Source organism: Chaetodon trifascialis, chromosome 1 (assembly GCF_039877785.1).
Source record: "Chaetodon trifascialis isolate fChaTrf1 chromosome 1, fChaTrf1.hap1, whole genome shotgun sequence".
Classification (NCBI taxonomy): Eukaryota; Metazoa; Chordata; class Actinopteri; order Chaetodontiformes; family Chaetodontidae; genus Chaetodon; species Chaetodon trifascialis.
The window spans coordinates 596,673-617,948 of record NC_092056.1 but is presented as its reverse complement, the minus strand read 5'-3'; the positions used below and the strand labels follow the sequence as shown (position 1 = coordinate 617,948).

The following is a 21,276-nucleotide window of genomic DNA, read 5'->3' as shown; positions in this document are numbered from 1 at the left end:
CCACCACAACCTCTGTGAGAGAGACGGAGTCCACCACAACCTCTGTGAGAGAGACGGAGTCCACTACAACCTGTGAGACAGACACAGAGTCCACCACAACCTCTGTGAGAGACACAGAGTCCACCACAACCTCTGTGAGAGAGACAGAGTCCACTACAACCTCTGTGAGAGACACAGAGTCCACCACAACCTCTGTGATTGAGACAGAGTCCACCACAACCTCTGTGAAAGACACAGAGTCCACCACAACCTCTGTGAGACAGACTCAGAGTCCACCACAACCTCTGTGAGAGAGACGGAGTCCACTACAACCTGTGAGACAGACACAGAGTCCACCACAACCTCTGTGAGAGACACAGAGTCCACCACAACCTCTGTGAGACAGACTCAGAGTCCACCACAACCTCTGTGAGAGAGACGGAGTCCACTACAACCTGTGAGACAGACACAGAGTCCACCACAACCTCTGTGAGAGACACAGAGTCCACCACAACCTCTGTGAGACAGACTCAGAGTCCACCACAACCTCTGTGAGAGAGACGGAGTCCACCACAACCTCTGTGAGAGAGACAGAGTCCACAACAACCTGTGAGACAGACAGAGTCCACTACAACCTCTGTGAGACAGACACAGAGTCCACCACAACCTCTGTGAGAGAGACGGAGTCCACTACAACCTGTGAGACAGACACAGAGTCCACCACAACCTCTGTGAGAGACACAGAGTCCACCACAACCTGAAAGACAGACACAGAGTCCACCACAACCTCTGTGAGAGAGACGGAGTCCACCACAACCTGTGAGACAGACACAGAGTCCACCACAACCTCTGTGAGAGAGACAGAGTCCACAACAACCTGTGAGAGACACAGAGTCCACCAAAACCTGTGAGAGACAGAGTCCACAACAACCTCTGTGTGAGACACAGAGTCCACCAAAACCCTCTCTGTGAGAGACTTGACGTCCAACACAGCTGTTTCGGCTCTCGTCCTTTGGCCTGGTGTCCTCACACAAACAGTAGTCTCTCTGTTTGATGTCTGTCAAACATCCTTTGTGTGTGCTGTCCTTTCCTGTCCATCATGTCTTCTGTGTGACAGTTGGACAATTTCCTGTGTGAGGCCTCCTTCCAAACCTTTGAAGAGGTGCAGTGAAGGTGGACGGCGCTGTCTGTCCTCCACACTGCAGCAGTTTGTCTCCTGTGTTTGCAGGATGGTGGAGCTGAACCAGAACCTGTTTCTCATCTCGTCTCCACGAGGAGGAAACATGAACTGGAAACTCTCCCTGAGAGCTGGACGACAGCGGAGACCATAAATCCCTCAGCCCGCTCAGTGTGTGTGTGTGTGTGTGTGTGTGTGTGTGTGTGTACATGTGGGCAGGACTTAGTTTCCGGGGACACATTTCAGACTTGAGACAAAAGTCGTGTCCCCAACAGCTGATTTTTGGGTCAGTGGTTCAGGAAACGAGTGTCTGAAAGTGACCTAAATACGTGTGTGTGTGTGTGTGTGTGTGTGTGTGTGTGTGTGTGTGTGTGACCAGGTATTTATCATGTTGTGGGGACAAAAATCTGTTTACACAGTCACATTGTGGGGACTGACCTCCCTTATGGGGACAAATTGCAGGTCCCCTTAATGTAAATCCTTAAATTTTAGGGTGCAGACTGAGGACAGGGTTACGGGTTAGGTAAGGTGAGGTCAGGTACAGGGTTAGGAACAGGCAGGTAGTGGTTAGGGTTAGAGTAAGGCTCCAGGAAATGAATGTAAGTCTATGTAATGTCCCCACAAGTGATTGTGTGTGTGTGTGTGTGTGTGTGTGTGTGTGTGTGTGTGTGTGTGTGTGTGTGTGTGTGTGTGTGTGTGTGTGTGTGAAATGAGTTTTTAACCCCTGAGTCAACTTCTTGTTTCTGTTTCCTGTTCTGAAGTCGACCTCGTTCGTTGTTTGAGTCCAAATCAAATCCGGGTGTTTTATTTTGAAAGGACACGTCCTGGTGGGATTCCCTCAGCGTTGCTGGAGATCTAATTTATGACACTCATAAGGTGAGACCAGCTTCGCTTCCTTCCTCCTCCGTCCTCTGGGAACTGGATTGGCTAATCGTCGTTAAATTGGCCAATGAGAGGCCGGCGTGTGAGCTCAGTCTCTCGTCCTGTAATGACTTAATGTTTGACTCACGTGTCACGGCGGCAACGACTGTCTTCGGGGTCGACTCTGAGCTGATTGGCCTCCAGAAGCAGTTTGTTCTGATATCATTCGTGCTTTCTCTCGTCTTAGCCTCGTTAGCTGTTAGCTGCGCTGTGAAGCTGCAGCTGGTGAGGGACAGCTGGTATGGACTGTAACGAGTCTCAGCCTGAAGACGCGATGCTGATGCTGGAGTCCACATGAGGTTCAGTGTGTCCTCCACAAACATCACTTTGACCTGTGTCTCTCTGATGAAGACGTCCACCCTCATGTCTGTGAATGAAGCTACAGCCAGCAGCTGCTAGCTTAGCTTAGCATTAGAAAGAGGGTGAATGATAGTGGTGCTGATCTGAAAACAGCGAATACACTTTTTCCCAAAATGCTGAGCTTTCAGAGGTGTTGTTGTGATCGAGCAGAAGTCCGCCTCGTCTGTCTGAACCCATGCTGCTGCTCTGGGATCAGCGGGGTGACGGGGGAAGGTAAACATGGGTGTCGTCTGCATAATGTGAGTTGCTAGCATCTTGCTCAGTGTGGCCTGATGGAAGCTTGGACATGTGACGTAGAAGAGGACCACCGTGGACTGAGCCTGATTACCAGGTGAGACAACATGGATCCTGTCCTGAAGCTTTGACTTGAACCAGTTTCTCAGCCTGTCCAGGTGTGGGTGATCACCTGTGCCAAAGGCGGCACTGACGTCTAATAGGAGCAGAGGTGACGTTACCTGATGCCTCCCTCTCGCCTGGAGACTCTGCTGAGTGCAGTGTGTGAAGCAGCAGGAGAATAATTAATCAGAGTAAACACAGGCAGAGGTGAAGCCCTGGTCCAGGTCCTGGTCTATTCAGAGCCGTTCTGGTCTCTGCAGTCTAAATATTGGTGGCACAGATAGCGCCGCCGTGACCTGGATACACTCACGGAGGCGGTCAGGTGGACAATGAGGCCGAGCTGCGCTTTGTGCTTCCTGTGTGCTGTATCGCAGTAATTTCCAGAGCTGATAAGACAGAGTGTCTTTACACAGAGATAAAGAGACACTGGCCTACTTCTCTGTCTGTCTCACACCTGACCACAGGTACACTCAGGTCAGATCAATGTGGCCAATCAGCTCAGGGATCCATCTTATCTGAGGATTAGTGGATGACATCACTGCTGCCTTTATTACAGTGATAATGTGAATAAACGGGTTCATGCTGCAGCGAATTCACTGACTGAGCTGCAACAAGTTATTGATTATTTTATCAACGACACAATCTACCATTTAGAGTCTAAAGTGTTTCTGACCAAAGGTCCAAAACCCAAAGACATCCAGTTTCCTGTGAAGCGATTGATCACAGGATCAATCGCAGGATCAATCGGGGGGGGACCCAGCCTCAGTTCATGGCTGCATGCTCGACCATGTGAGCTACCACGGTGTCCCGGGAGACATTTGTTCCACTTTACGTCTTCTGAACCGTCTAGAAAACCTGCAGTGAGTCGGAAACAAAAGTTAAGCTAACCACTGCTAACTGCTGCTAATTAATGCTAACTGCTGCTAACTCCTGCTAACAGCCGCTAACTGCTTCTAACAGCTGCTAACAGCTGCAAACTAATGCTAACAGCTGCTAACTGCCTCCACAGCTTCAGCTCCATCTCGCAGCAGGAAGTCACTCTATTTATTGATGTGATGTTGTCGAGGTCCCGTCCAGCGGGAGTCCTGTGTTAAAGACAGGTACCCGATGTCTCCGTCCTCCACCAACAAGGAGACAGACAACACTTCATCACCTCCATCAGCACAGATTCTCTCTGGACGGCCGAGTCCAAACAATGTTTACTGAGAGCAAATCAACACACACACAAACACACTCTCTCTCTCTCTCTCTCTCTCTCTCTCTCTGCCCCCCCCCCCGCTCTCCCTGTCTCGCACACACACTCCCCTCTCCCCCAGTCTGGACTCGGTGACCTGCTGCTGGGCTCTGTTCTGGGCTGAAGGTGAAGCTCTGTCTCAGACTGATGTGTCTGACCTCTCAGACAAACTGTCACAGTCACCTTTCACACAGAGCGGAGCTTCGACCTTTGACCTTTGACCTGCGGGCCTCAGTTAATAAATGATCACTTTTGGTCTCCTGCTCGGGTTGTTTGGGACCAACAGCTGATCTTTACAGCAGCAGCAGCAACTCACACTGAGACTCTGAGTCTGTCTCTTTGTGGACAGTCTGTCCTGACGGTGGCAGCAGGACTGTGATGATGGATGGATGGACAAGTCACTCTGTTAGTAAACAACCAGCAGTGCTTCGTGATGATGTGACTGATATGAAATAAGTTTAATTAACCGTTTTTCTGCCTCAACAGCACAATCCAGATTTCTGGCCCAGTTTGGACGTCTTCAGAAGTGGACCAGTGGACAAAGTCCAGCAACACATAAAGAACAACTTTATTGTTTCGACCAACAGCTTCATCAGAGTCCTCAAGAGGACAGTCTGAAGCCAAAATATTCAAAATGCTGATATGAAATACATAAACACTGATGTACATACACAACAGCAGAAGACTATGTGGTCAGGTGACCTCAGGCCTCCGCCGGCCGTGTCCAGCAGGTGTCGTTCATTCAGGTGTGTCCGGTGTAGCTGACCTGCGTTCTGCTGTGCGTCTGTGTGACTGTGTGTATTTCGGGGGTGTGAAGTTTGAACATTTAGAGAAATCTGCTGCTGCACAGATGAATTATGGGATTGGAGGTAATTGCTTCATCTTGCTGCTGCTGTGTCGGATTAAACTGAACCATAACTCAGCGGCTGCGGCCTGGCAGGAGGGAGGTTAGCGCTGCGGCTAACATTAGCAGCAGGTAGAGATCTCACACATTTCTGATGAAGTCATATGATTCACTGCTGGAGAATGAGGGTGAACTCAAACTGTCAGAGCAGTTTTATTTCTGTGCTCATAAATTTGTTGAGGAGAAGCGTCTCTTGAAGTGGAGGAATCAGTTTGCATTAATTTCAGCAGACGTTTAGGAGCTTTCGTTCATTTTGATGCTGCTGCAAGGAATTGTGGGATATCCTGCTCTGCCTGAGGCGCTTGTGTCTAAAACTGACGAGTGTGCCACCATCAACTGTCAGCCATAGCCCTGCTGTTTATCAGTACATAGTCGTAGCCCTGCTGTTTATCAGTACGTAGCCGTAGCCCTGCTGTTTATCAGTACGTAGCCGTAGCCCTGCTGTTTATCAGTACGTAGCCATAGCCCTGCTGTTTATCAGTACATAGCCATAGCCCTGCTGTTTATCAATATAGCCGTAGCCCTGCTGTGTATCAGTACATAGTCGTAGCCCTGCTGTTTATCAATATAGCCGTAGCCCTGCTGTGTATCAGTACATAGTCGTAGCCCTGCTGTTTATCAATATAGCCGTAGCCCTGCTGTTTATCAGTACGTAGCCGTAGCCCTGCTGTGTATCAGTGCGTAGTCGTAGCCCTGCTGTCTATCAGTACGTAGCATAGCCCTGCTGTTTATCAGTACATAGCCATAGCCCTGCTGTTTATCAGTACATAGCCGTAGCCCTGCTGTTTATCAATATAGCCGTAGCCCTGCTGTTTATCAGTACATAACCGTAGCCCTGCTGTTTATCAGTACATAGTCGTAGCCCTGCTGTTTATCAGTACGTAGCCGTAGCCCTGCTGTGTATCAGTGCGTAGTCGTAGCCCTGCTGTCTATCAGTACGTAGCATAGCCCTGCTGTTTATCAGTACATAGCCATAGCCCTGCTGTTTATCAGTACATAGCCGTAGCCCTGCTGTTTATCAATATAGCCGTAGCCCTGCTGTTTATCAGTACATAACCGTAGCCCTGCTGTTTATCAGTACATAGTCGTAGCCCTGCTGTTTATCAGTACATAGCCGTAGCCCTGCTGTGTATCAGTGCGTAGTCGTAGCCCTGCTGTCTATCAGTACGTAGCCGTAGCCCTGCTGTTTATCAGTACATAGCCGTAGCCCTGCTGTGTATCAGTACATAGCCGTAGCCCTGCTGTTTATCAGGGCATAGCCATAGCCCTGCTGTTTATCAGGACATAGCCATAGCCCTGCTGTCTATCAGTACTTGATGATAACATGAGATTACATAATTCTGTGACATCACAGTTGAGGAGGGGCCAGAGACTGAACTGAAGTCCAAACACGTTCTGATAACGCTGAGCAGAACACACTGTGCGTTCAGTAGGACCATGAATTAGCCTGATGTGTTAGCAGGAAATAAACAGCGTGTACGTCTGTTTTACATGCGTCAAAGTCATGTGACCTGACCGCCACGTCCACCACAGACACCAGACTCAACCTGCAGTCACCTAAGATAAGATAAGATAAGATAAGACTTTATCGATCCCACACCTGCAGCTTTAGCTCTGTTAAAGCTAGTTCAACAGCAGGGTGTGTGTGTGTGTGTGTGTGTGTGTGTGTGTGTGTGTGTGTGTGTGTGTGTGTGTGTGTGTGTGTGTTCAGCGAGGACCCTTAAAGCAGGCGCTGGTCTCCAGGAGGCGTCTGCACACACAAACTTCAGCGCCTACAAAGATGAAACATCTCAGAAATGTGAAAAGTGTGTGTGTGTGCGTGTGTGTGTGTGTGTGTGTGTGTGTGTGTGTGTGTGTGTGTGTGTGTGTGTGTGTGTGTGTGTGTGTGATTCAGTATGTGTGCATGTCTCACTGCGTGTGTGTGTGTGTGTGTGTGTGTGTGTTGCAGCTGTCTAACCTCTGTACAGCAGGGCTGGGGGTGGTGGTGGGGGGGGTGGGGGGGTTGGGGCTGGTGGGGGTGAAATGACTGTCCAGGGACCTTTGAGCAACGCTGGAAGCGTGTCGTTCACGTGTCCTCCTCGCTCCTCACGTCTGTCCTGCTTCAGTTTAGTAACATGGAGGCTGTTACCTCACAGTGTCCCTGTGGGGGGACAGATAGACAGATTAAAGGATGGAGGGACGGATGGCGTCCAAGTAGAGTCCTCCTCTCTTCGAGACACATGGAGGGTGAGGCTGGATGAACAGCTTCTGCGCTGTGATTGGCCCACAGTGGTTAACTGGCTGTAAAGGTAAAGGTGTGAAGACATCCTGACTTTTCTTCTTCTGTTGTTTTGCTCAAACGCACTTCCTGTTTCGTTTAGATGTTTATTACTTCACCAGGCACCGTTTGAGAGCCCGCGCCTCCTGAGCAGTGATTGGTGAGTGCTGAGAGGTGAACGGACCCCCGCTCACCTGAGGGGGATCAGCTGACCTCTCCTGCCGCAGTGCGATCGGGCTGGTGAATGAATGAATACTGACGATATTGATCGGGTGGAGGAGGATGAGCAGCACATCTGAGGAAGCAGCGAGGGTCACATGACGACCACAGGTGTGACGTTTAGCTGCCTCAGACGCCTCTGAGCGCCGTCGGCTGCGGTCGGTTTGGTTATGAAACGGTCTTTGGCAGCGGTTTTAAGGCAGCGTTGCTCAATCGTTCCTGCCTTTCATCAGCGCAGCTCACAAATCCAACACGAGCTGATGGCTCGAAGATAAGGCCGCCGCCTGCAGAGTCTCCGCTCGGCCGCGTCTTATCTGCAGACTTGGCGGTACGAGCGCGGCTCGTTGTCATCATACCGCCCCGTCTGACCTTTGTCACCATTAAACTGGAGTTATAGTGTGTCAGAGTATTTTCACTGTATGGTTTTGGTCCTTTTACTGCAGGACGGGACGTGGCTACTTCCTGCAGCGTTGACCTTCAGTCCTGCCTTCAGCTCTGTCTCTTACAGATACCAGCAGAAGTCCTGCAGTGAAAATGTCTGATCAAGAATGTGTACTTGGAGTATTCAAAGTACTGAGTGCAGTAAAGTGTCCCCTGTGTCTGTTGTCCTCTTGTCCATCGCTCAGCTCATGTCTTCATGGTCCTGTTTGCTGTAAAGCAAAAGAATAAAGCAACTGCCTGTGATGATCGTCTCCACATGGCGGGGAAATGTGTTCGTTCTCCAGTGGAAGTACAGTTTGGACTTCAGGAAAACGTCTCATGAGAAGCAACAGTTGGCCGATTGACATGTTGGACAGGTGGGATTCATTTTGTCCATTTGTCAGAGAGACGTGGGATCTGCAATCGTCCAACAGTGACTGCAGAGCGAAGAGTCCGCCACTCTCTGTTTCAGCTTCCTCTTTCATCTCAATGGACAGGTGTTCCGGGGGCGGGGATCTTCTGCTGCCTTCCTATTGGCCCATAAACTGTCAGTAACTCTGGTGCCGTTAGCTGTTAGCAGGAATTGGCGAGAAGCTAAAAGACTTTTACAAACGAGAGAAACTGAAATAAACGCTGTCAGTCGTTTCACTGATTTCATGACATCACAGACGCGCACATGTGGTCGCACGGTAACAGCGTGTTCGTTTCCAGGCAGCCAATGAGGAAAACACGACGTCAGACTGTGAAGCTGATTGGACGCCGGCTGATTTATTCGACTGGATTAGATGCAAATGGATTAAACATGAATTATTACATGCAAGTGAATTGAGTTGGTTTTGGGAAGACAGTGAATTAAAACTGTCTGAAGGATCAGCATGAAACGCTGATGAGGTCAGAGACACGTCGTCACTCATTGGCTCCCATCAATCACCCAGCGAGGACACAAACAGCCAATGATGTAGCTCATCGAGGGACGTGTTTGTGTGTCCAATCGACTCGCTCTGGTTGATGTTCAGTGTGTCCAGTGTCCACCTGTCGTCCAACACGACGGAGACAAGGTGGAGACACACACACGCACTGAAAGATGATATCCAGGTGCACCATGGGAAATGGTTTTGGTGTTTTGGATCAAACGGCGGGGTGCGTTCCCCTCTGCTGCTCAGGTTTAGTCAACATGTTGCTACTGACGCTCTGCTGACATCTGCTTCTTCTAAACTGAACCAAGACGTCTGTCTTTCACTGTGGGGACATGTGAGACACATTAACAGGTGTTTGACAGAAGCATCCTAATTAAAGACACTCTTAACGGCTGCGAGGCCGGAGGTTCAGCGTGTCGGAGGAAGCTCCAGATCCTGCAGGAGGAGCCCAGACCTCTGCTCTTCACAGATCAGCCTGACAGGAAGTCACAGAAACTCACATCCTGTTTTCATAGAATGTCCTCAGAGCGTCTTCTCAGCTTGACCTTAGTCCTCTAAAACTGCTGTTTTCTGGAGCTTCTTCTCCTCGGACGGCTTCTTAAAATGCCACGATGCTCTCCAGTGTTTGACCGTCAGGGGTTAACGTGCATGTCATGAACACATCGCGCTCGCTCCAGGATGAAACAGCTGAGTCATTTTCAAACTGTGCTGCAGACGCAGATCTGTGCTTTCAGACCAACGTTAGAAATCACACGTTCGCTCCAGAAAACGATCGATTCCTCCGACGTCGGCTCCGCGCCGACGTCTGCCTCCACAAACCTCTCCAGGTTGTTGCTGCTGACGTCAGACGGTGCAGGTCTGACTCGTCTCCAGCGAGTCTGATTGGTCCGTTGGGTGACGTTTGATGCGAGAGGAAACGCTCGTGACTCCTCACGTCAGCCGTCGTTCGAAACAGGAAGACGTGAGTTCGATTTCCCTTCAGTTTCTCTGGACTACCTGTTCTTTAATGAGGAGGTGGTGACCAATCAAATTCCAAAGGTCAAGTACAACAAACTCAGCTGACCCCTCTCACACACACACACACACACACACACACACACACACACACACACACACACAGTCCTAGCCTCGGTGTGGGGAATCTTGTGGGGACTGAAGAGCTTCGGTCCCCGGACGGAGCCCCAGCACACACATTGAGACACACACACTCAGTCAGCGGCACTTCATTAATCACTGAACCTCCATGAATCCGTTCGCAGCCGTGGAGCTGCAGCAACTCTGCTGCTCGTTGCATCAGCAGGTTTTGAAACTCCTCCTCCGGGGAGCGTGGAGGCGGCGAGCGCTCAGGCAGCGCCAGAAACACACACACATCAGGCAGCTTGGCGTGCCGGGCCGGGCTGGGGAAACAGCTCTGCGGCGAGCTGGCTCCGGGCGTTCGAGAGCAGCGGAGGCGGCCGGAGGAAGGAAGCCCGGCCGAGCGGGCGGGTTGAGCAACAGCGCCGAGCCGAGCGGGCCGACCGCCACCCTTCACCCAGTTGGTCCGCTCTCTGATTGGCTGGATGCGGGGGAAGGTGGCGGAGCAGTAAGCGACCCCCTCTGAGCAGCGGCCCATGGAGACTCAGCACGCTCTGCCAGTTTGTACATTACTGGAGAAACTGCAGTATCACTGTTCACCTCCCTGCAGTGTTGTTCAATACGTGAGCGGCGCCAAGACCACCAGCACTGCTGCTGCGACCACCGGCACCGAACTGCAGTCACAGCGAGTAGTACTGCAGTATCTTTCTGCAGTACTGCAGTGAGAGCGTGTGGTACTGCAGAGAGAGTGTACAGTACTGCCGTGAGAGTGTGTAGTACTGCAGTGAGAGTGTACAGTACTGCAGTGAGAGCGTGTAGTACTGCAGAGAGAGTGTACAGTACTGCAGTGAGAGCGTGTAGTACTGCAATGAGAGCAAGTAGTACTGCAATGAGAGTGTACGGTACTGCAGTGAGAGCGTGTAGTACTGCAGTGAGAGTGTAAAGTACTGCAGTGAGAGCATGTAGTACTGCAGTGAGAGCGAGTAGTACTGCAGTATATTTCTACAGTACTGCAGTGAGAGCGTGTAGTACTGCAGAGAGAGTGTACAGTACTGCAGTGAGAGTGTGTAGTACTGCAATGAGAGCGAGTAGTACTGCAATGAGAGTGTACGGTACTGCAGTGAGAGTGTACAGTACTGCAGTGAGAGCGTGTAGTACTGCAATGAGAGCGAGTAGTACTGCAATGAGAGTGTACAGTACTGCAGTGAGAGCGAGTAGTACTGCAGTGTGAGTGTACAGTACTGCAGTGAGAGCGTGTAGTACTGCAGTGAGAGTGTACAGTACTGCAGTGAGAGCGTGTAGTACTGCAGTGAGAGCGAGTAGTACTGCAGTATATTTCTACAGTACTGCAGTGAGAGTGTGTAGTACTGCAGAGAGAGTGTACAGTACTGCAGTGAGAGTGTGTAGTACTGCAATGAGAGTGAGTAGTACTGCAGTGTGAGTGTACAGTACTGCAGTGAGAGCGTGTGAGTGTGTAGTACTACAGTGAGAACGAGTAGTACTGCAGTATATTTGTACAGTACTGCAGTGAGAGCGAGTAGTACTGCAGTGTGAGTGTACAGTACTGCAGTGAGAGTGTACAGTACTGCAGTGTGACGTACAGTACTGCAGTATATTTGTACAGTACTGCAGTATGTTTGTACAGTACTGCAGTATATTTGTACAGTACTGCAGTTGTCCTGCTCTGTGGACTCTGTGGACACATGAAGTGATGGACGAACGTCAGAGGGACGATGTGAGCGCGTTGCCTTCGATCGTCCGTCATTTCTGCCGTTCGCTGCGTTCTTACTACCATGAACTACGAGCCTCCTCTGCTGCAAACAGGTTCAAACAAACACAAGCAACCGCTGCCAAGAGGGAACGGAGCCTGTCAGCTGGGGGGGCGGGACGGGGGGGGGGCTGTCAGGCCTGTGGTGTGAAAAAATGAAAACACATCAGGTCGCAGAGCGGCAGGAGACAAGCTGCTGCTTGTGATCAGCTCTTCAGCAGGCTGTGGCATCGCCCCCCCAACACAGCACACACCTGTACAGCTGTCTCCTCCTCAGGTTACCTGGCAGCGCTCTTTCCAGACGTCGTCCAGCTCCATGTTTGGTCCTCGCAGCGTGAGAACGGCCTGTTGCGTAACCATGTCAACGTTCTGAGCGGCGAGGCGTCGCGTCACGTTTCAGTCGGGCGGCTGCAGGTCGTGTTTTTAATCAGCTCCTCCAGAGGACGAGAAGTTCTTAGAGACGTTACGAGAATCTGTCAGCACAGACCTGATATGACCACAGAAAATACTCCGCTCTGATTGGCTGTCAGGCAGGAAGTGACGGATGAAACCAACCAAACAAGATGTCGACGCGACCTTCAACGCGCCTTAAAACATGGAGGAGGGTTCAATCAGCTGACCTTCCTTTGGTCAGTGGAGACGCTGAACGGTCTCCAGGTGTCCTCGCACGGACCGTCCACACCTGGACACAAAATCACTGATATTGATTTAAACACAATTTAAACCAAGAATGGTACAAAATATGTCCAGACACCTGGCGAACCTGACCCCCTCCATGATGATCAGCTCTCTGACAGGAAGTCAGCTTCCAGATGGCACTGATGGCAGGGCGGCACCTGGGCGGCACCTGGGCGGCACCTGGGACCAGGTGTCGGGCAGGGACACAGAACTCACCTCAAGCTGTTAATAGCTAATTACACTAATGTCTGTGAATAATGTGCTGATGATTTATTAGCGGTAAAATGTTTATCATCACACCTTTAAAACAACATAGCGCACCTGCAGGATGACGAAGACTCACCTGTGTGAAACCTTTCCAGTCTGTACTGGTTTGTGTTTTATCAATAATGGTCGCGTTGATGGAGAGATTTACAGCCAGCCAGCAGAGAACCATAAAAAGCGTCTGTCTGTCACTGCTGAGAGCACAGCTGGCCTCAGACCAGCTGCAGGTTCACACTCATCAGCCACAGGTTGTTTCTCTTGCTTTCTGGCTCTGGTTGGACGGGATCTGATTTCAGGTGTGAACGCTCACAGCGTCACAGCGGAAAAATGGATGTGTACGCTTCAACAGCAACATGTTCTCCTCCATTCAAAAGAGCTTGTCAATCACACAGATACTAGAAATTCCAACAGTGACACACACACACACACACACACACACACACACACACGTGCGCGCGCACACACACTCACACACTCACACACACACTTCCTGGAGGCTGACCTTGAACGCAGCGGGCTCAGCGATCACTTCATGAACAAACAAAATCTACAGGCAGCAATTCCGAGGGGTCCTTGAACACAACATGCACACAGTGCATCATGATGACTGTCATCATCTTCATCATCATCGTCATCACTACCATCTGACATCACACACACCAAGGTGTCCGTGGGGTTGAAGCGCGGGGATCTCCATCATCATCATCATGGTGATCATCAGGTGGTCAAGAAACCGCCACTGACTCCTGGTCGGAAACAGGAAGTTCACGTTTTGTTGACCCGTCCGTCCACCTGACCTCCTCTTCGATGTCACCCTGTGATTTGATTGGCGTCCAGAATGGACTCTGTGGGACATAAGCAGCAGTGATGAGGCTGAAATAAAGCGGCTGTGCACGCCGTCGTGGTGCTGAACACCGGTGCTGGTCGGGGCCTCTGTGGGTGGAGGCGATGGAGGCGATGGTCGGGGCCTCTGTGGGCGGAGGCGATGGCCAGGGCCTCTGTGAGTGGAGGCGATGGAGGCCATGGTCGGGGCCTCTGTGGGTGGAGGTGATGGCCAAGGCCTCTGTGGGTGGAGGCGATGGAGGCCATGGCCAGGGCCTCTGTGAGTGGAGGCGATGGAGGCCATGGTCGGGGCCTCTGTGGGCGGAGGCGATGGCCAAGGCCTCTGTGGGTGGAGGCGATGGAGGCCATGGTCAGGGCCTCTGTGGGTGGAGGCGATAGAGGCGATGGCCGGGGCCTCTGTGGGTGGAGGCGATGGAGGTCATGGTCGGGGCCTCTGTGGTTGGAGGCGATGGAGGCGATGGCCGGGGCCTCTGTGGGCAGAGGTGATGGAGGCCATGGTCGGGGCCTCTGTGGGCAGAGGTGATGGAGGCGATGGCCGGGGCCTCTGTGGGCGGAGGCGATGGAGGCGATGGTCGGGGCCTCTGTGGGTGGAGGTGATAGAGGCAATGGTCGGGGCCTCTGTGGGTGGAGGCGATGGAGGCCATGGTCGGGGCCTCTGTGGTTGGAGGCGATGGAGGCGATGGTCGGGGCCTCTGTGGGCAGAGACGATGGCCAGGGCCTCTGTGGGTGGAGGCGATGGCCGGGGCCTCTGTGGGTGGAGGCGATGGAGGCGATGGAGGCGATGGTCGGGGCCTCTGTGGGTGGAGGTGATAGAGGCAATGGTCGGGGCCTCTGTGGGTGGAGGTGATGGAGGCGATGGTCGGGGCCTCTGTGGGCGGAGGCGATGGCCAGGGCCTCTGTAGGTGGAGGCGATGGAGGCTGGTCGGGGCCTCTGTGGGTGGAGGCCATGGTCAGGCCCTCTGCGGGCGGAGGCGTTGGAGGCGATGGCCGGGGCCTCTGCGGGCAGAGACCATGGTTGGGGCCTCTGTGGGTGGAGGCGATGGAGGCAATGGCCGGGGCCTCTGCGGGCGGAGGTGATGGAGGCCATGGTCGGGGCCTCTGTGGGTGGAGGCGATAGAGGCGATGGCCGGGGCCTCTGCGGGCGGAGGCCATGGTCAGGGCCTCTGCGGGCGGAGGTGTTGGAGGCAATGGCTGGGGCCTCTGCGGGCAGAGACCATGGTTGGGGCCTCTGTGGGTGGAGGCGATGGAGGCGATGGCTGGGGCCTCTGCGGGCGGAGGCGATGGAGACCATGGTTGGGGCCTCTGTGGGTGGAGGCAATGGAGGCGATGGCCGGGGCTTCTGCGGGCAGAGACCATGGTTGGGGCCTCTGTGGGTGGAGGCGATGGAGGCGATGGCCGGGGCCTCTGTGGGTGGAGGCGATGGAGATGGCCGGGGCCTCTGTGGGTGGAGGCGATGGCCGGGGCCTCTGCGGGCGGAGGCGATGGGGATGGCTGGGGCCTCTGTGGGTGGAGGCGATGGAGGTGATGGCCGGGGTCTCTGCGGGCGGAGGCGATGGGGATGGCCAGGGCCTCTGTGGGTGGAGGCGATGGAGGCGATGGCCGGGGCCTCTGCGGGCGGAGGCGATGGTCGGGGCCTCTGTGGGTGGAGGCGATGGAGATGGCCGGGGCCTCTGTGGGTGGAGGCGATGGCCGGGGCCTCTGCGGGCGGAGGCGATGGGGATGGCCGGGGCCTCTGCGGGTGGAGGCGATGGGGATGGCCGGGGCCTCTGTGGGTGGAGGCGATGGAGGCGATGGCCGGGGCCTCTGCGGGCGGAGGCGATGGGGATGGCCGGGGCCTCTGTGGGTGGAGGCGATGGAGGCGATGGCCGGGGCCTCTGCGGGCCGAGGCGATGGTCGGGGCCTCTGTGGGTGGAGGCGATGGAGATGGCCGGGGCCTCTGTGGGTGGAGGCGATGGCCGGGGCCTCTGCGGGCGGAGGCGATGGCCGGGGCCTCTGCGGGTGGAGGCGATGGGGATGGCCGGGGCCTCTGTGGGTGGAGGCGATGGAGGCGATGGCCGGGGCCTCTGCGGGCGGAGGCGATGGGGATGGCCGGGGCCTCTGTGGGTGGAGGCGATGGAGGCGATGGCCGGGGCCTCTGTGGGTGGAGGCGATGGAGGCGATGGCCGGGGCCTCTGCGGGCGGAGGCGATGGTCGGGGCCTCTGTGGGTGGAGGCGATGGAGATGGCCGGGGCCTCTGTGGGTGGAGGCGATGGCCGGGGCCTCTGTGGGTGGAGGCGATGGCCGGGGCCTCTGCGGGCGGAGGCGATGGAGATGGCCGGGGCCTCTGTGGGTGGAGGCGATGGCCGGGGCCTCTGCGGGCGGAGGCGATGGAGGCGATGGAGATGGCCGGGGCTTTGCAGGCCGTCCATCACTCGTCTTGTCCTCCCGCACAGCTCAGCCGGGCTTGCGTAACGCGGCCTGACGACGCTGGGCTCGCTGCTCCGGCGGTTTCTCTGGTTGCTCTGTGAGTATTTTTATCTTCGCTTGCGAAACATCTGGAAAGCTGATGTGTCGTGTTCTGGCTGAAACTGCTGGCTCAGCACGGCGGATGCTGGAGGTTAATGAAGCCGGTTGGAAGTGAGAGAAGAACGTCGATCTGTGCTCAGTGACTGTGAGGCAGGTAGTCCTCAGTCAGCGCTCTGGTTCTCGGTGACCTTTGACCCTGTCGCTGCGGGACCTCCTGGTGGAACCCGCTGCATCAGGCGTCACGGCCTGCGTTCCTCCAGCTGACGCTCCTTCATGTGACCTCCTCAGTGACTGCAGAAAGCTCCTAACCAGAACCTCCTGAAGGACCTCAGCGCCTCCTCAGTGACCGAGAGCACGTGACACTAGAACCTCCAGAAAGTCCCCAGAGATCTGAAGAACCAGGACCTCATGACCGCAACACCACCGCCTCACAAAGCTCACCCACAACCACAGAACTGATGTCTGGACACTCTCACCTGTAACAGGTGAGAGTGTGAGGGAGCCGCCTTTGGACCCACAGAACCTCCTTAAAGTTCACTAGAACGTCAGAGTGAGGAGAACCGTTAATGATTATTTAAATGTGAATTAAGTTTCACTTCAGTTTCTTGTTTCAGAGCAAAAACACCTTCATGACAGAGTGAACGCGATGGCGCTCATTGGCTGAGGGCTGGTGATGTCACGTCACGTCCAGCTGTCAGTGGGCAGATGTCGCCCCCTGCAGGCCACAGGGAGGAACTCTTCATCACATGTTATCATTTATCTTTTTTATTTTCATCGTTTATTTACCCAGGCTATGCGTCACTCGGGCTGAGGTTACCATGGTGATGAGGACAACAACAACAACAACATGATGCTGCAGTTTGTGACCAAACAGAAGTGAAGAATTTCTGTTTTCATGTTTTTTTCTGCTCCTGTGAGTCAAATTAAAAATACTTTGTGGTGAAGTTTTCTTCATGATTTAATATCATGAAACTGTAAACTGGTTTGTTTGTTTCACGCAGAGCGGCCATGACACAAAACCCAATGCTAACAAATGCTAACAGATGCTAACAGCTCCCAGCTGGGCTGGTCTCAGATCAGTTCAAGTGATTGCAGCAAAGCAAAAAAAAACAAGTTGACGGTTTGACAGCGTCTCACTCGTCCTCGCTGTCAACAGAGGACAACGTTTATGTTTCGAGATCACGAACAAGAAGAGGACGTAAGGCTTTTTCCACCCTCCATGTTTAATCCAGACGCCACATCGCAGACTGGCGCTGCCTCTTCTTCATCATCACTTCATGCTGCTGTCTCTCCTTCATCGTGGCTTTATGCCGCTGTGTGTGTGTGTGTGTGTGTGTGTGTGTGTGTGTGTGTGTGTGTCCACGCGCGCGCCTGTGTGTGTGTGTTTCAGTCGGTTTCATCACTTTTCTTATGCAATCACACTGCAAGCTGTCAGACTCAACATGTAGAGAAACACCTCCACCTGCTGGACGACGAGCAAACTGCACCAGGACTGACATGGACAGTTAAGAGAGGCGCAGAGAGGAAGAAAATAAGCACAAGAGGACATGAAACGACCACCGAGAGACAGAAACGACCACCAAGAGACACAGAGAGACTGAATCTGTCCGTGTGAGACTGAACTTTTCTGGTGTGAACGCTGAAAACTGAAGGATGAAGATAAAAAGTTCAACGTGTTGCAGAAAAGCTTTGAACGCACGCAGACTCCATCACAGAGTGTTTGTGCTGCCGGTTCTGAGCCACCAGAGGGCGCCATCCTACCGCAACCAGCAGCTCTCAGGTGACTCAGAAAGCCCGCCTGAAGAAGGTGTTGTCATTGTGAGTCACCTGAGCTGAAAACTGACCTCAGAACAGCTGCAGCCTCACACTGTTTCCATAGGCCTAGTCATTACGTCACACTGCTGCTGCTCAATGTATTTCCATGGTGCTGGCATGACGTCACTAATGGGCCGTCCGCCAACACATCGTCTCCCACCAAACCGGACGTTGGGTACTTAATTCATAATAAAAGCACAGTATTTAGTGGCCGAACTTCGTGGTTCTTTGTCTGGAGAAGAAAAATGTTCATTTTTTTAGTTTGTTTTGTATAAAAAATATTAAATACATTATAAAAGCACAGATACTGTCACAGCCACACTATGTCCGCACGCATGGACCCACTGACTGACAGTGCTGAACGTAAAGCTCCAGATGAAAGTTTCACTCAGTTTCGCTGTGAGCTCATGGTGACACAGCAAACTCCATTAAAACTCAGCCAGTTCTATTTGTCCTCTGTAATTTGGACGTTTTAGCACTAAAACATCGAGCAGAAGCTCTAAGATTAACACCCCGAAAAGCGCAAGATTGAATCTTCATTAAATGACCCTTCTGCCATAAAATGGTTGCTAAAAAGCGTTTATTTTGAAAGGTGACGCCGGATGTTCGTGTGTTTATCAGCAGCAGCTTCACTGGTCCCATCGCAGAGGAGCAGGGACCGGGTTTTCCTTTATTTAAAAGGCTCTTCCCGTGCTGGACGCATCTGCACCGAGCACACAGCCACTCTTAGCCGCCGTCGCGTTGCGGTCTCACGGCCATGGCCTCCATAGTTTGCCGGGTCCAGTACCTGGAGGACTCGGATCCGTTTATCTGTACAAACTTTCCCGAGCCTCGGAGACCTCCGACGGTGAGCCTGGAGGAGAACCTGCCGCTCAGTGAGCAGATCGCCGGGATTCACAAGCTGCTGGAGGCGCCTCTGAAGGTGGGTCACTGTCTGAACCAAAGTACCTGAAACCCAGGTGAGCTACCTGCCGGGCAGGTCATCACATCATGTCGGGGAAGGTTTTAACTGCCGCTCATGAACTGAACTGAACTGAAGGCTCCGAGTTTCAGTCTGATGTGATTCGAAACGTGTCGAGAGAAAAGGTTAGAGAGTCAAAGCCACAGGTGAGACACCTGAGAATGCTAAATCACGTTTCCCTTCCTCTCACGGTGACACGCCAAACTCCGTTTAAAATCAGGACAGTTCATGTGTCCATGCTGGTTTGACTAAGAAGGACTTAACGTCGTTAAAACAGAGACTGTTTTCACTTCATTCAGCGTTTATCTGCGTAAAAATGCCAAAGTCCATAAACACAGACCTCACCTGCTCAGGTGTGGCTTGTTGTTGAAGTTATCAGAAGACTTGACTGACCTGATCAGTCGTTTGTTGGTTCAGCTGCTGATAATCTGCTCCACGTTAAAATGGCTCGTTTTTTAATGGAGTCTGGTTCCTGGACGTTTTGTGGGTCCCTGAAACTTTGACGGTGATTCTGCTCACGTGGTCTTCAGTCCAGCATGTCTGTCTGTATGACAGCATGGACGTGTGTGTGTGTGTGTGTGTGTGTGTGTGTGTGTGTGTGTGTGTGTGTGTGTGTGTGTGTGTGTGTGTGTGTGTGTGTGTGTGTTCAGGTATGTGGTGCAGAGACCCTGAATGCTGAGGACCCTCAGATGGTCTGTGAGGGCTTCAGTTCAGTTCAGGACTTGCTGTCCCTCTCCATGTCCTCGTCTCAGGAGGACTGGTCCTCTCTTTGATGAAGCTGATGCAGAAGTTCAGTGCTGCATTCACTGACTGTCCGCCATGACAGCGGCGGAGTCACCGTCTGTCTGTCCGGACTGAAAAAGGTCAACAGCTGCTGGATGATTGTGTGCGAGACGTTTGCGTCCCCCTCAGGACGAGCTGCAGTGACTGTAACTTCACCTCGCCTCTGTGGTTCAGATGTGCAGTGCTCTGCTTTATGAATGTCCTCATCGTTTGGTCTCTGATGTCACAGATGTCACTCTGATGTCACTGTTCTGTCCAACCAGCAGTCAAAACCCCCAAATATTGAATTTACTGTCATGTGAGACGACGGTGAAGACACCAAAGTTTGACATTTTCATGAGAAATCAAGGAAACACTTAACTGATTTTCAGAACCTTCCAAAATAATTTTCTTTTCGTCGACCAATCAGTGAATTGACGGTCGGTCGGCCTCGGCTCAGCTGTGTCCAGGGGTGTCAGCAGACGTTAGCATGCTAACAGGCCGAGCTAACAGTGAACGTGGTCATCTGATGTTAGCATTTAGCTCAAAGCTGTTTCACACAAATCAGCGTCAATGCTGAAGGAAGCACTGATCAGTATTTATACCGGCAGTGATGAAGCTCCACTGAATCATCCTCATCTTCATCGAGCTTCACCTTTCAGAATAAAAGCTGTGAAAAGCCTCAGTTGACTTCCTGCTGAGCAGCAGACAGACTCAGAGACCAGCTGGTGGACATTTAGCATTTAGCAGCTAAAGAGCTGGAGGACACCAAACACAGAGCTCAGAGAAGACTGGACTGATGTCCATCAGGAGACACAAACTCGAGTCCACGTCGACCGTCAGGTTGATCTGCAGACGGAGTGAAGACGCGAGCGTTGTGTCCACAGACAGAACTCAGCAGTCAGCGAAGGTTCAGACTTTCTCTGGTAGTTATTCTCCTTTTTCACGTCACGTCTTCAAGGTTTGACCTCTTCAAACTGGACACGACAGGCCTCACGGCTTTGCCCCGTCAAATTAAAAGTCTGGAGTAACGCCGGTGCTTCCTGCACATCAAAACTGACAGTTAGAATATGAATGTGTTGAATCTGTGAGGAGGAGGAGGACGAGGATGACCTCGACCTCCTCTGCAGTCCAGCTTCCTGTCGGTCAGCTGACTAATGATGTGTCTGTCTTTGTCCTGGTGTGGAGGGAGTGCACTTTTCCTAACAGGAAGTGAATGCAGCTCACAGATGAACTCGACAGCCACTGATCATTGTTCTCTTTAGCTCTCAGTCCGCCGTCCTCACAGAGGACGCTGAGACAAAGTCTCCTCGTTAAAGACGGAGCTCGGACGTCGCTGGTCTGAAGACGCAGAGCTGACAGCTGCTCCGACACGTCTCAGCCTGCCGGATCGTCACTGACTTCATACTTTCATTTAGATCTGAGTTCTGTGACCGCCGTGTGAATCCAGCCTGCCGCGAGGCGTTCGCTGCCCGCTGGAATCTCCAGGATCAGATAAAGGCCAGAGTGTGGTCCCACTAGATCACATTCCTCTACTGACCCCTTAATTGTTCCCATCATGCTCTGGGGCTCGACCGGCAGGCCGAGATCCACGGAGGCGATATGGCCGATACAGAGACTTGAACATTGTATGAATTCCTCAGCTCAGTCCCCCCCCCCCCGCCATGGGCTGAGTGGAGTGATGGTGGAGGAAGAGGGTGGGTCCTGTAAACAGGAGATAAGCTGGATGGATGGATGGACGGATGTAATACTAACAGCAGCATGGTGATAACAGCTGAACGGCCTTTTCCTTCCACGTATGTGATGATGGTTTTTTCTGCACTCATTATCAGCTCGTCCATTAGCTACAGAGCTATGCTTAGCTTAGCTTAGCACAAAGACT

General features: G+C 52.7%; 2 protein-coding genes across 2 annotated transcripts in view; one reads left to right on the top strand and one right to left on the bottom strand.

Moving 5' to 3' along the window:
* Positions 1-14,505: 14,505 nt before the first annotated feature.
* Positions 14,506-15,759, bottom strand: LOC139330871 (uncharacterized). Its single transcript, XM_070962020.1, has one exon. It carries the CDS (start codon positions 15,757-15,759, stop codon positions 14,506-14,508), a length of 1,254 nt encoding a protein of 417 aa, XP_070818121.1.
* Positions 15,760-18,322: 2,563 nt separating this feature from the next.
* The window catches only part of fhod1 (formin homology 2 domain containing 1), a 37,037-nt gene continuing 34,083 nt past the window's right edge, over positions 18,323-21,276 (top strand). Inside the window, exon 1 of the mRNA XM_070968093.1 lies at positions 18,323-18,593. Coding sequence (XP_070824194.1) covers positions 18,429-18,593 — 165 coding nt within the window. The 5' untranslated portion in view covers positions 18,323-18,428. The remainder of the gene's footprint in view (positions 18,594-21,276) is intronic.